Source organism: Nematostella vectensis, chromosome 5 (genome assembly GCF_932526225.1).
Source record: "Nematostella vectensis chromosome 5, jaNemVect1.1, whole genome shotgun sequence".
NCBI classification, from domain to species: domain Eukaryota; kingdom Metazoa; phylum Cnidaria; class Anthozoa; order Actiniaria; family Edwardsiidae; genus Nematostella; species Nematostella vectensis.
The window spans coordinates 17400212-17415978 of NC_064038.1; the positions used below are offsets into that span (position 1 = coordinate 17400212).

The 15767-nt window shown below is 41.4% G+C and overlaps 1 protein-coding gene across 1 annotated transcript in view; it reads left to right on the forward strand.

The window, feature by feature from the left end:
• Positions 1-15496, forward strand: part of LOC5503840 (ceramide transfer protein-like) — a 28849-nt gene extending 13353 nt beyond the window's left edge. Inside the window, exons 9-14 of the mRNA XM_048727866.1 lie at positions 1910-1999; positions 3139-3207; positions 7148-7211; positions 8612-8829; positions 11097-11223; positions 14397-15496. Of these exons, the coding sequence (XP_048583823.1) occupies positions 1910-1999; positions 3139-3207; positions 7148-7211; positions 8612-8829; positions 11097-11223; positions 14397-14524 (696 nt within the window). The 3' untranslated portion in view covers positions 14525-15496. The remainder of the gene's footprint in view (positions 1-1909; positions 2000-3138; positions 3208-7147; positions 7212-8611; positions 8830-11096; positions 11224-14396) is intronic.
• Positions 15497-15767: the final 271 nt, after the last annotated feature.

A 15767-nucleotide genomic window follows, 5' to 3' on the forward strand; every position in this document is an offset into this window, starting at 1 on the left:
TGATTAACCAGTGAGAAATACACAGAACATGGATAAACCAGTGAGATGAGTAGGCGATTATAACACACCCGCTTAGAAGTGCCCTTACAGCTACTCCAAATTATTTTTTTCTTCAATAATTTGAAAATCTGTAGTGCTGAAGCCCTCACAAGTGGTTTGGAAATGCTTATGAGATGTGGCAACAGTTTTCAATCCTTCTAGCTGCAAAGAATACTTTATCTAGGTCCTGCCATATTCTCGTACAGAGAATGTGATGTTTGTTTATTGTGTTGCACTGCTTTATCATGCTATAATTGACATTTTCTTGAGTTTTTGAAAGCACTTATTTGGGTTTTTGACAAAAACCTTTTTATAGAGCAGTGTGCCAGAAGTTTTCATACCACAAAACACCTGAAAACACATCACCCACACAGGGTGATCGCACAGGGTGACCAACACAGGGTGACCCACACAGGGTGACCCACACGGAGTGATCCACACAGAGTGACCCACACAGGGTGACCAACACAAGGTGACCACACAGAGTGACCCACACAGGGTGACTACACAGTGACCCACACAGGGTGATCCAGACAGGGTGACTACACAGGGTGACCCACACAGGGTGACCCAGACAGGGTGACTACACAGGGTGACCCACACAGGGTGACCCAGAAAGGGTGACTACACAGGGTGACCCACACAGGGTGACCCAGACAGGGTGACTACACAGGGTGACCCACACAGGGTGACCCACACAGGGTGACCCACACAAGGTGACCACACAGTGACCCACACAGGGTGACCACACAAGGTGACCACACAGTGACCCACACAGGGTGACCACACAGAGTGACCCACACATGTTGACCCACACAGAGTGACCCACACAGAGTGACCCACACAGGGTGACCACACAGAGTGACCCACACAGGGTGACCCACACAGGATGACCACACATTGACCCACACAGGGTGACCACACAGAGTGACCCACACAGGGTGACCACACAGAGTGACCCACACAGGGTGACCACACAGGGTAACCACACAGGGTGACCACACCGAGTGACCCACACAGTGACTACACAGGGTGACCCACACAGGGTGACGACACAGAGTGAACCACACAGGGTGACCCACACAAGGTGACCACACAGAGTGACCCACACAGGGTGACCACGCAGAGTGACCCACACATGTTGACCCACACATGTTGACTCACACAGGTGACCCACACAGGGTGACCCACACAGGTTGACCACACAGAGTGACCCCTGTACACGGTGACCACACAGGGTGACCCACACAGGGTGACCACACATTGACCCACACAGGGTGACCACACAGAGTGGCCCACACAGGGTGACCACACAGAGTGACCCACACAGGGTGACCACACAGGGTGACCACACCGAGTGACCCACACAGTGACTACACAGGGTGACCCACACAGGTGACCCACACAGAGTGACCCACACAGAGTGACCCACACAGGGTGACCACACAGGGTGACCACACAGGGTGACCCACACAGGGTGACCCACACAGAATGACCCACACAGGGTGACCACACAGGGTGACCCACACAGGGTGACCACACAGGGTGACCCACACAGGGTGACCCACACAGGGTGACCCACACAGGGTGACCCACACAGGGTGACCCACACAGGGTGACCCACACAGGGTGACCCACACAGGGTGACCCACACAGGGTTACCCACACAGGGTGACGCTGACCCACACAGGGTGACCCACACAGGGTGACCACACAGGGTGACCGCACAGGGTGACCCACACAGGGTGACCCACACAGGGTGACCGCACAGGGTGACCGCACAGGGTGACCCACACAGAGTAAACACAGGGTGACCAAACAGTCAATTGTTATCATATGGAGTAGGCAATCATTTCAAGTTTGATTTCAGGTTCGTGAAAAAGTCCAAGAAAACTTGAGTCTGATTCGTGAGAATGTTGATGACAATTGGTACTTGGTTCATGAAGATGGGGATATGAAGGTAAATGAACTGTTGAACATTCATGCATAATGGACTGTGCTTATATAAAAGTGCAAACCTGCGAATAATTTGGCAGGGAAACTACTGTGCAACTAAGGGAAGCACGAGTCCTGGCACAAAAGCTGTTCTTTTGTACTATTTCAAATGCATATACATGCAAATGCACATATACAATGGAATTGATTCATTTACATGCATTTGTATTTGGAAAAAAGAATCAAAATAACAGCATTTGTCCTTAACCTTGAATTTGAGCTTTTAATCCGATGATTGTGCAGGGATTGCATCCTTTTTAAGAGGTTGAAAGTGAGGGTTTGGTAACCAGCCCTGCATGCATTGGCTACAGTAGAAAGTTGAGTGTAGGCCGACCCAATGATTGCCCTAAATAGGTCTCAGACTCAGCTGTTTTACAACACTAAGTGCAAAAATGCACTGTATGATGCGCATTAGCGCACTACATTTTTTTTGTAAACAATAGGTAAGCCACAGCATCAGAGCACACCTCAAGGGAGGGCACACCTCAAGGGAGGGCACACAAGGGAGGGCACACCTCAAGGGAGGACACACAAGGGAGGGCACACCTCAAGGGAGGGCACGTCTCAAGGGAGAGCACACCTCAAGGGAGGGCACACAAGGGAGGGCACACCTCAAGGGAGGGCACACCTCAAGGGAGGGCACACCTCAAGGGAGGGCACACCTCAAGGGAGAGGGCACACCTCAAGGGAGGGCACGTCTCAAGGGAGGGCACGTCTCAAGGGAGGGCACGTCTCAAGGGAGGGCACACAAGGGAGGGCACACCTCAAGGGAGAGGGCACACCTCAAGGGAGGGCACGTCTCAAGGGAGGGCACGTCTCAAGGGAGGGCACGTCTCAAGGGAGGGCACGTCTCAAGGGAGGGCACGTCTCAAGGAAGGGCACGTCTCAAGGAAGGGCACGTCTCAAGGGAGGGCACGTCTCAAGGGAGGGCACGTCTCAAGGGAGGGCACGTCTCAAGGGAGGGCACGTCTCAAGGGAGGGCACGTCTCAAGGGAGGGCACGTCTCAAGGGAGGGCACGTCTCAAGGGAGGGCACGTCTCAAGGGAGGGCACGTCTCAAGGGAGGGCGGTTATCATACCCACCTTTCCTCACCTTTCCCCTCAGGTCTACCGACGAGATTATGAGGAGGGCGGGATAATCCTGGATCCCATGAAAGCAACACACATTGTAAAGGTCAGTATTACATTGATCCCAGTGTCAGGCCCATTTGTTTCTATCCAAACACTGTATTTCAGGCCCATATGTTTCTATCCAAACACTGTATTTCAGGCCCATATGTTTCTATCCAGACACTGTATTTCAGGCCCATATGTTTCTATCCAGACACTGTATTTCAGGCCCATATGTTTCTATCCAAACACTGTATTTCAGGATCATTTGTTTCTATCCAAACACTGTATTTCAGGATCATTTGTTCCTATACAGACACTGTATTTCAGGCCCATTTGTTTCTATTCAAACACTTTATTTCAGGCCCATTTGTTTCTATCCAAACACTGTATTTCAGGATCATTTGTTTCTATCCAAACACTGTATTTCAGGCCCATTTGTTTCTATCCAAACACTGTATTTCAGGATCATTTGTTTCTATCCAAACACTGTATTTCAGGCCCATTTGTTTCTATCCAAACACTGTATTTCAGGATCATTTGTTTCTATCCAAACACTGTATTTCAGGATCATTTGTTTCTATCCAAACACTGTATTTCAGGATCATTTGTTTCTATCCAAACACTGTATTTCAGGCCCATATGTTTCTATCCAAACACTGTATTTCAGGCCCATTTGTTTCTATCCAAACACTGTATTTCAGGATCATTTGTTTCTATCCAAACACTGTATTTCAGGATCATTTGTTTCTATCCAAACACTGTATTTCAGGCCCATATGTTTCTATCCAAACACTTTATTTCAGGCCCATTTGTTTCTATCCAAACACTGTATTTCAGGATCATTTGTTTCTATCCAAACACTGTATTTCAGGCCCATTTGTTTCTATCCAAACACTGTATTCCAGGATCATTTGTTTCTATCCAAACACTGTATTTCAGGATCATTTGTTTCTATCCAAACACTGTATTTCAGGCCCATATGTTTCTATCCAAACACTGTATTTCAGGCCCATTTGTTTCTATCCAAACACTGTATTTCAGGATCATTTGTTTCTATCCAAACACTGTATTTCAGGATCATTTGTTTCTATCCAAACACTGTATTTCAGGATCATTTGTTTCTACCCAAACACTGTATTTCAGGCCCATATGTTTCTATCCAAACACTGTATTTCAGGCCCATTTGTTTCTATCCAAACACTGTATTTCAGGATCATTTGTTCCTATACAGACACTGTATTTCTGGCCCATTTGTTTCTATTCAAACACTGTATTTCAGGCCCATTTGTTTCTATCCAAACACTGTATTTCAGGATCATTTGTTTCTACCCAAACACTGTATTTCAGGCCCATATGTTTCTATCCAAACACTGTATTTCGGGCCCATTTGTTTCTTTACAGACACTGTATTTCAGGCCCATTTGTTTCTACCCAAACACTGTATTTCAGGCCCATTTGTTTCTATACAGACACTGTATCTCAGGCCCATTTGTTTCTATTCAAACACTGTATTTCAGGCCCATATGTTTCTATCCAAACACTGTATTTCAGGCCCATTTGTTTCTATCCAAACACTGTATTTCAGGATCATTTGTTGTTTCTTTACAGACACTGTATTTCAGGCCCATTTGTTTCTATACAGACACTGTATCTCAGGATCATTTGTTTCTATCCAAACACTGTATTTCAGGCCCATTTGTTTCTATACAGACACTGTATCTCAGGATCATTTGTTTCTATCCAAACACTGTATTTCAGGCCCATATGTTTCTATCCAAACACTGTATTTCAGGCCCATTTGTTTCTATCCAAACACTGTATTTCAGGATCATTTGTTTCTATCCAAACACTGTATTTCAGGATCATTTGTTTCTATCCAAACACTGTATTTCAGGCCCATATGTTTCTATCCAAACACTTTATTTCAGGCCCATTTGTTTCTATCCAAACACTGTATTTCAGGATCATATGTTTCTATCCAAACACTTTATTTCAGGCCCATTTGTTTCTATCCAAACACTTTATTTCAGGCCCATTTGTTTCTATTCAAACACTGTATTTCAGGCCCATATGTTTCTATCCAAACACTGTATTTCAGGCCCATTTGTTTCTATCCAAACACTGTATTTCAGGCCCATTTGTTGTTTCTTTACAGACACTGTATTTCAGGCCCATTTGTTTCTATACAGACACTGTATCTCAGGATCATTTGTTTCTATCCAAACACTGTATTTCAGGCCCATTTGTTTCTATACAGACACTGTATCTCAGGATCATTTGTTTCTATCCAAACACTGTATTTCAGGCCCATATGTTTCTATCCAAACACTGTATTTCAGGCCCATTTGTTTCTATCCAAACACTGTATTTCAGGATCATTTGTTTCTATCCAAACACTGTATTTCAGGATCATTTGTTTCTATCCAAACACTGTATTTCAGGCCCATATGTTTCTATCCAAACACTTTATTTCAGGCCCATTTGTTTCTATCCAAACACTGTATTTCAGGATCATTTGTTTCTATCCAAACACTGTATTTCAGGCCCATTTGTTTCTATCCAAACACTGTATTCCAGGATCATTTGTTTCTATCCAAACACTGTATTTCAGGATCATTTGTTTCTATCCAAACACTGTATTTCAGGCCCATATGTTTCTATCCAAACACTGTATTTCAGGCCCATTTGTTTCTATCCAAACACTGTATTTCAGGATCATTTGTTTCTATCCAAACACTGTATTTCAGGATCATTTGTTTCTATCCAAACACTGTATTTCAGGATCATTTGTTTCTACCCAAACACTGTATTTCAGGCCCATATGTTTCTATCCAAACACTGTATTTCAGGCCCATTTGTTTCTATCCAAACACTGTATTTCAGGATCATTTGTTCCTATACAGACACTGTATTTCTGGCCCATTTGTTTCTATTCAAACACTGTATTTCAGGCCCATTTGTTTCTATCCAAACACTGTATTTCAGGATCATTTGTTTCTACCCAAACACTGTATTTCAGGCCCATATGTTTCTATCCAAACACTGTATTTCGGGCCCATTTGTTTCTTTACAGACACTGTATTTCAGGCCCATTTGTTTCTACCCAAACACTGTATTTCAGGCCCATTTGTTTCTATACAGACACTGTATTTCAGGCCCATATGTTGTTTCTTTACAGACACTGTATTTCAGGCCCATTTGTTTCTATACAGACACTGTATCTCAGGCCCATTTGTTTCTATTCAAACACTGTATTTCAGGCCCATATGTTTCTATCCAAACACTGTATTTCAGGATCATATGCTTCTATCCAAACACTGTATTTCAGGATCATTTGTTTCTATCCAAACACTGTATCTCAGGCCCATTTGTTTCTATCCAAACACTGTATCTCAGGCCCATTTGTTTCTATTCAAACACTGTATTTCAGGCCCATTTGTTGTTTCTTTACAGACACTGTATTTCAGGCCCATTTGTTTCTATACAGACACTGTATCTCAGGCCCATTTGTTTCTATTCAAACACTGTATTTCAGGCCCATATGTTTCTATCCAAACACTGTATTTCAGGATCATATGCTTCTATTCAAACACTGTATTTCAGGATCATTTGTTTCTATACAAACAATGTATTTCAGGCCCATATGTTTCTATCCAAACACTGTATTTCAGGCCCATATGTTTCTATCCAAACACTGTATTTCAGGATCATATGCTTCTATCCAAACACTGTATTTCAGGATCATTTGTTTCTATACAAACAATGTATTTCAGGCCCATATGTTTCTATCCAAACACTGTATTTCAGGATCATTTGTTTCTATACAAACAATGTATTTCAGGCCCATATGTTTCTATCCAAACACTGTATTTCAGGATCATTTGTTTCTATCCGAACACTGTATTTCAGGCCCATTTGTTTCTATCCAAACTCTGTATTTCAGGCTTATTTGTTTCTATCCAAACACTGTATTTCAGGCTCTCCTGTTGCTCTATTTGCAGGGTGTAACTGCTCGTGAGATGGCAAATTATTTCTTCGATAAAGATTTTCGTATGGACTGGGATGGTAAGGCAATAACCTCCTCAAATTTAACAGTATTTTGTTCTGAATGTCCAACATGAAACGAAACTTCCAATTTAAAGCAACTTTGGACAAAATGTGATGTTTTATCTGGTTGTCTAGACACACTTTTTGTTCTCTAGGCTCAAAGCAGTCGCCCCTGTGTCGATTCTTTCCCCAACAACAACTGCTGGTTTGAGCCGTTTGTCCAATTCTTAGGATGCTATATATAGACATGTCCATCTGTCTTATTCTTAGGTTGCTATATATAGACTTGTCCATTTGTCTTATTCTTAGGTTGCTATATATAGACATGTCCATCTGTCCAATTTTTAGGTTGCTATATATAGACTTGTCCATTTGTCTTATTCTTATGTTGCTATATATAGACTTGTCCATTTGTCTTATTCTTAGGTTGCTATATATAGACTTGTCCATTTGTCCAATTCTTAGGTTGCTATATATAGACTTGTCCATTTGTCTTATTCTTAGGTTGCTATATATAGACTTGTCCATTTGTCTTATTCTTAGGTTGCTATATATAGACATGTCCATCTGTTCAATTTTTAGGTTGCTATATATAGACTTGTCCATTTGTCTTATTCTTAGGTTGCTATATATAGACTTGTCCATTTGTCTTATTCTTAGGTTGCTATATATAGACTTGTCCATTTGTCTTATTCTTAGGTTGCTATATATAGACTTGTCCATCTGTCTTATTCTTAGGTTGCTATATATAGACTTGTCCATTTGTCCAATTCTTAGGTTGCTATATATAGACTTGTCCATTTGTCTTATTCTTATGTTGCTATATATAGACTTGTCCATTTGTCTTATTCTTAGGTTGCTATATATAGACTTGTCCATTTGTCTTATTCTTAGGTTGCTATATATAGACATGTCCATCTGTCCAATTTTTAGGTTGCTATATATAGACTTGTCCATTTGTCTTATTCTTATGTTGCTATATATAGACTTGTCCATTTGTCTTATTCTTAGGTTGCTATATATAGACTTGTCCATTTGTCTAATTCTTAGGTTGCTATATATAGACATGTCCATTTGTCTTATTCTTAGGTTGCTATATATAGACTTGTCCATTTGTCTTATTCTTAGGATGCTATATATAGACTTGTCCATTTGTCTTATTCTTAGGTTGCTATATATAGACTTGTCCATTTGTCCGATTCTTATGTTGCTATATATAGACTTGTCCATCTGTCCAATTTTTAGGTTGCTATTTATAGACTGTCCATCTGTCCAATTCTTAGGTTGCTATATAGACTTCTCCATTTGTTCAATTCTTAGGTTGCTCTATATATAGAATTATCAATTTATCCAATACTTAGGTTGCCTTTTTTTCATTGTCAATCCTTTTTTATCTTTGTTTTTCTTTTTATTCCTAGCAACTATTGATTACTTTAAAGTGTTGGAGACCTTGTCAAACAGCACTGTCATCTTCCACCAAGTGATGAAGCGCATCTGGCCGTCCTCCCAGCGGGACTACCTGTTTGTCTCACATATTGGCAATGTCACGCCATCCGAGGAAGGCCAGCGGCTTGAGAACGAGGTTGGTTGTGCTTGGATGGTCAATAATTGGTCGGTCGAACACCCAGACGCCCCGGTGAGTTATCGATTTGTATCTTGTTTTGCTCAATTTCGTTAATATGGCTAATCAATTATTGTTGGCACTCCATTATATTCCAACAAGGCACCATTTTTTTTATATATAAATCTCAAGAATTTCGTTGATTTCTTGGTTATTTTTATTATAGGCTTGTTATTTTCTTTTAAATCTATGATATATAATCATGACCTAACCCTTAAATTTATGCCATAATACTCATGACCTAGCCCTTAAATTTATGCCATAATACTCATGACCTAGCCCTTAAATTTACGCCATAATACTCATGACCTAACCCTTAAATGTATGCCATAATACTCATGACCTAGCCCTTAAATTCATGCCATAATACTCATCACCTAACCATTAAATTTATGCCATAATACTTATCACCTAACCCTTAAATGTATGCCATAATACTCATGACCTAGCCCTTAAATTTATGCCATAATACTCATGACCTAGCCCTTAAATTTATGCCATAATACTCATGACCTAACCCTTAAATTTATGCCATAATACTCATGACCTAACCCTTAAATTTATGCCATAATACTCATGACCTAACCCTTAAATTTATGCCATAATACTCATGACCTAGCCCTTAAATTTATGCCATAATACTCATGACCTAACCCTTAAATTTATGCCATAATACTCATGACCTAACCCCTAAATTTTTTGCCATAATACTCGTGACCTAACCCTTAAATTTATGCCATAATACTCATGACCTAGCCCTTAAATTCATGCCATAATACTCGTGACCTAACCCTTAAATTTATGCCATAATACTCATGACCTAACCCTTAAATTCATGCCATAATACTCATGACCTAACCCTTAAATTTATGCCATAATACTCATGACCTAGCCGTCAAATTTACGCCATAATACTCGTGACCTAACACTTAAATTTATGCCATAATACTCATGACCTAGCCCTTAAATTTATGCCATAATACTCATGACCTAACCCTTAAATTCATGCCATAATACTCATGACCTAGCCCTTAAATTCATGCCATAATACTCATGACCTAACCCTTAAATGTATGCCATAATACTCATGACCTAACTCTTAAATTTATGCCATAATACTCATGACCTAGCCCTTAAATTTATGCCATAATACTCATGACCTAGCCCTTAAATTTATGCCATAATACTCATGACCTAGCCCTTAAATTTATGCCATAATACTCATGACCTAACCCTTAAATTTATGCCATAATACTCATGACCTAACCCCTAAATTTATGCCATAATACTCGTGACCTAACCCTTAAATTTATGCCATAATACTCATGACCTAACCCTTTAATTTATGCCATAATACTCATGACCTAGCCCTTAAATTCATGCCATAATACTCGTGACCTAACCCTTAAATTTATGCCATAATACTCATGACCTAACCCTTAAATTTATGCCATAATATTCATGAGCTAGCCCTTAAATTCATGCCATAATACTCATGACCTAGCCGTCAAATTTACGCCATAATACTCGTGACCTAACCCTTAAATTTATGCCATAATACTCGTGACCTAACCCTTAAATTTATGCCATAATACTCATGACCTAGCCCTTAAATGTATTCCATAATACTCGTGAACTAACCCATAAATTTATGCCATCAATCGTAAAGAGACAAAAGAACAATTAGAATCCGCGCTATTTAACAGGCCATCTGCTTTAAATTGTCAGGCACATCCTCAAAGAAACTTCCAATAATCACACTGCTTTTTAAGATTTTGAGATATTTTTCGCGTTTTCCATTAAAAATAATCGGAGATTGTTACGTAATCTATGATAAATACTCGTGACCCAGCCCTATAATCTATGATAAATACTCATGACCTAGCCCTTTGGTCTATGTTATACTACATGTTACTACATCTTTTTCTTGAATTTTATTGATTAAGATTTTTTCGGAGTAGTTGCTTGCCAGTTCCTTTTATTTCTTTTATGATAAAAAAACTGAATTGGTTGAGAGCCGGGGTCTCTTGGAGGGAAGACTGTTCAATACTATATCGTTCTGTCCGGGATTCCTGTGGCTAGCCGCGAGGCGAGAGGGCCTGGGAAAAGCCAACACAGAGAATATAAAGATAGTTTCCTGTGACGTCATAGCTCTTACCAACCACAGGAAATCCGACTAGGGACTAGGTTTCTCACGGATAATGAAATGCTGGATTCTTGAGCATGAGTTCGGGTCATATGAGAAGAGTTTTAATCGATGTGTTGAAATGTTTTTGTTTCAGTCGAATAAGTTCGTGCGTGTTACCGCCTCGATCGCATTTTTCTGCCAAACGATTATAAAGCCTCGAGCGGAGGGTGAGGAGTTAAGCAGAGACCATATCTCGTGCAAGATTACCTACAGTGCAAACGGTAAGATAGCATCTCGTGCAAGATTACCTACAGTGCGAACGTTAAGATAGCATCTCGTGCAAGATTACCTACAGTGCAAACGGTAGGATAGCATCTCGTGCAAGATTACCTACAGTGCAAACGGTAGGATAGCATCTCGTGCAAGATTACCTACAGTGCGAACGTTAAGATAGCATCTCGTGCAAGAAAATCTACAGTGCGAACGTTAAGATAGCATCTCGTGCAAGAAAATCTACAGTGCGAACGTTAAGATAGCTTCTCGTGCAAGATAATCTACAGTGCGAACGTTAAGATAGCATCTCGTGCAAGATAATCTACAGTGCAAACGGTAACATATCATCTCGTGCAAGATAATCTACAGTGCGAACGGTAAGATGTCATCTCATTCAAGGTAATCTACAGTGCGAACGGTAAGATATCATCTCGTGCAAGGTAATCTACAGTGGGAACGGTAAGATCTTTATCATCTCGTTCAAGATAACCTACAGTGCGAACGGTAAGATCTTTATCATCTCGTGCAAGATAACCTACAGTGCGAACGGAAACATATTTATTATTCCTGCAAGATAATCTACACCTAGCATAAAATTACCGATGAATAATTACTGTTTTTAAATCCTGGCCACGCCCTTGCAAACCCTGGCCACACCCTTGCAAACCCTGGCCACGCCCTAGTGAACTCTGACCACACCCTAGCAAACCCTGGCCACGCCCTAGTAAACCCTGGCCACGCCCTAGTAAATCCTGGTCACTCCCTAGTAAACCCTGGCCACACCTTAGCAAACCTTGACCATGCCCTAGAAAACTCTGGCCATGCCCTAGTATACCCTGGCCACACCCTAGTAAACCCTGGACACGCCCTGGTAAACCCTGGCCACACCCTGATAAACCCTGGCCACGCCCCAGTTTACTCTGGCCACGCCCTAACTTTTGAGCAACTTTTAGGATTTGCGGCAACTTTTCCTTTTCCGGGCATCTTTTTAAAATGAGAGCAACTATGCTGGGTTTTTTTCGGTTTTTAGGGATATATTCACCTCAAATGTGCGTCTTACCTCATTCATAAATCTGGTAATCATTTATGGTCATTGGTCAATCTGTTTGACGAGCATGCAGTTTTGATGGTCAGCGATCTTCACTATTATTATTCAATTTGGTTATTCAAAATGGCGGTATCCTCGAGTGCAGTGACGATGAACTTATTATAGAATCCAACCCTCTAACAATAGCTGGAACAGCTGGAGCTAAGCTAAGCTAAATACACCTCAGAAAGCAACAATTTCTCGAGAAAGAGAACACCCAGACAACCTTACTGGGAAGAAGACTGTCCGTGGAACGTGAGGGCCTGGAGTGCCGACTTTGCAGAGAGTTAAGGAATTCCAAAATGAACATTTGGTTGCTCAATCTGGAAAACTTAGGTGCGAAGCCTGTAAAGAGACGTTATCAAAGAAAACGAGCTCTCTGAAAAAGCATGTTACTTCGCAAAAGCATCTAAGGTCTAAAGCTACTCTTGAGAAGGACCAAGCGAAGGATCAGATCATTAAGAAACTTTTGTCCAAACATAGCACCATTCAAGGTTCCACTCTTCCAGAGAAAAGGCGCCTCTATCGCTACGAGCTGGTAGAGATAATGCTCAAAGCTGAGATTCCTCTTGCAAAAGTTGATTTTCTTAGACCTTTCCTTGAAAAGTATGGCCATCGATTGACCACTCGGTCCCATCTGTCAGAGTTCATCCCTTTAATATCAGCTGGAGGTGTTCGATGATCCTTAGGCTACACGTGACCTAGAAATGGAGTTGGCTGCTTTGGCTGATGCAGGCAAGAATTTCGTTTCTGCCACCTATTATCTAGAAGGAGATGGGCCCCTTGTATTTTCTTGTTATGAGCGCCGTCTACAGTAGCCCATGCTATTGCAATTGAGGCATACCAGAATGTTGAGGCCAAAGCAAAGCAGCATACAAATGATGATCCTGGTATCTACAACAAGCTGGTTGCAAAGGCAAAGGCCTGCATTGCTCCATGTTTTCAATATTTTCAAAGGAAATTTAGTGTAGAATTCTGTTCTACTGTGCATGCCTTCAAGGCAGCACGCTAGTGTTGCCCTGAGAAGGTACAGGAACTGCACCCAAATGCAGCATCTGTAGAGGAGCTACAGGAGTTTGGATTTTTCTCCAATGATGAGGTTGCTTCTCTGGTTGAAGAGTTACCAAGCTACTTGGCCGCTGCAGATGGAGTAGTTTGCACCACAGAGGAAGAGGAAGTATCTTGGTGGGCAGATCATGTCTTCCTAACTGGTCAGCGGCTACGAAGAAGATCTTACTCATCCAACCAAGCTCGGCAGCAGCAGAGAGAGTATTCAGTCTCCTACAAAATGTTTTAGCCGACAGCAGGGCAGTGCACTAGAGAAAACACTTAAAGTGTCTGTGATGCTCAGATATAATGGCAACAAGGGAGTGTTGCCTCACTAGCCTGCATGTGCTTTGGCTATAAGCCATGTTGTTATAAAACTCCTCTGTTATAAAAGCCTCTTTTATTGCATCATAATTTATATACATATTACATTGCATGTTACATATTTACATTAAATTTCCAGTCAATGTTTTTTTATGTTGAAAAGAATTGTTAAGCAGCATTCTGTCAGCAACTTTGAAAAATGTAGTAAATTTGTTGGCAAATTTTTACACTTGGGACAATTTTTCGATAATTCTTATTCCATTTTTTGAGCATCTTTTTGGCAACTTTTGCAAATTTGTGGCAACTTTGTGGCAACTTTTGCAATTTTTGGTGCGTATTTTTGGTATTTTTGGGGCATCTTTTTAAGAAATTTGGAGCATCTTTGGGACAGCCTTACCCTAGTATACCCTGGCCATGCCCTAGTAAACCCTGGCCACACTCTAGTAAACCCTGGACACTCCCTGGTAAACCCTGGCCACACCCTAGCAAACCCTGGTCACGCCCTAGTATACCTTGGCCACGCCCTAGTATAGCCTGGCCATGCCCTAGTAAACCCTGGCCACACCCTAGTAAACCCTGGACATGCCCCGGTAAACCCTGGCGACACCCTAGTAAACCCTGGCCACGCCCTAGTATACCCTGGCCACGCCCTAGTAAACCCTGGCCACGCCCTAGTAAACCCTGGCCAGGCCCTTGTCTAACCACTGATTCATTGTTCTGCAGTTAACCCTGGCGGGTGGGCGCCGCCGTCTGTTGTACGGGCGCTCTCCAAGCGTGAATACCCCAAATTTCTCAGAAAGATATCCTCGCTTTGTCAAGTGGCTTATGAAGGCAAAGAGGTGACACTGTAGCTGTAAATATCACAAAGTGAATAGATGGTTACGAAAGTCTTGGTTCAGGAAATGTGTTTAGGCCGGTTGAAGCTTAAGGATAAGCTCGCTATATATTCTGAGGCCCCCCACCGCGGGGCCTCAGAAGAGATTAATTGATTAATGCGGAAAAGATGGCACCAAGCTTTAACATCCTTGGTAAATGAATTTCAATTTAGTAAATAAGTCATTTAAGTTTGTTTTTATTAAGGAAACAATAACGGCTGACTAGGCCTGTTTAACACGTATCCCAAGCGAACAGTTGTTAACGACTCTGTACGCACTTAGTTCATGACAATACAATTAACGCTTGCTACGCAGATTGTATCCCGTGCTACCCCGACCACATCTTATAAACGCTTGTACAAAATGTATTTTTATCTTAAAAAGTGTTTTGGTCCACTTTACTGTGATGTCAGGCGTTGTGTCATTTTTTTTGTTATCATAATTATAAATTGTAAGAACGCTTTTACAAATATAGCATGTTACAAACCGACGATACCAGATATATAAAAAAAAACACGCTATCAGAGATATCAAATAACCCACCATACCAGATATATAAAATAACCCACCATACCTGATCGGGACTCCTCAGTGTATGCTGTTCGTCTGTACTCAATGAGCTCCAGACTCCCCATACTTTGAAGCACATTCAACTTTCGTGTAATCGCACCTAAACCCCCATCCCAAAGAATAGTAATATATAAAGGAGTCTCGCTTATTTTGTTTTGAATTGTTAAGTTTGTACATGATTTGCAATGATCTCTTCTCTCTTGTAAATACTTGCAAAATTCGAATTTTCGCATATTTTCCAACCATGAAAATCTAGTGTATATATATGAACGGTATTTTTCAAAAAAGAAGGCGACAGAAAAATTATGTCATACCAGAAGCTCAATTGCTTGACAATTGTTTGAATTATTTGAATAAAATGTTGATTGATTGCTTAAATGTGTGCTCATCTGGCGTAACTAGAGACTTGAACCTCTCCCTCCCTTCCAAGGGGCAATTCCTGGGGGGGGGGGAGTGAGGGTATATTAAACATATGGCGGGAGGTAAAAAAAAGTGGAATGATTTTTTAATAAAACATTTTTAAACATGTTTAGAACATTTCAATCTAAGGAGGGGCGGACAACTGGCCCCTGGATCCCCCTGTACATTACTGCCACACCACAACTGCAAGGCACTAGGAGGGCACGACCAAGACTAGATGTTTTTTCAT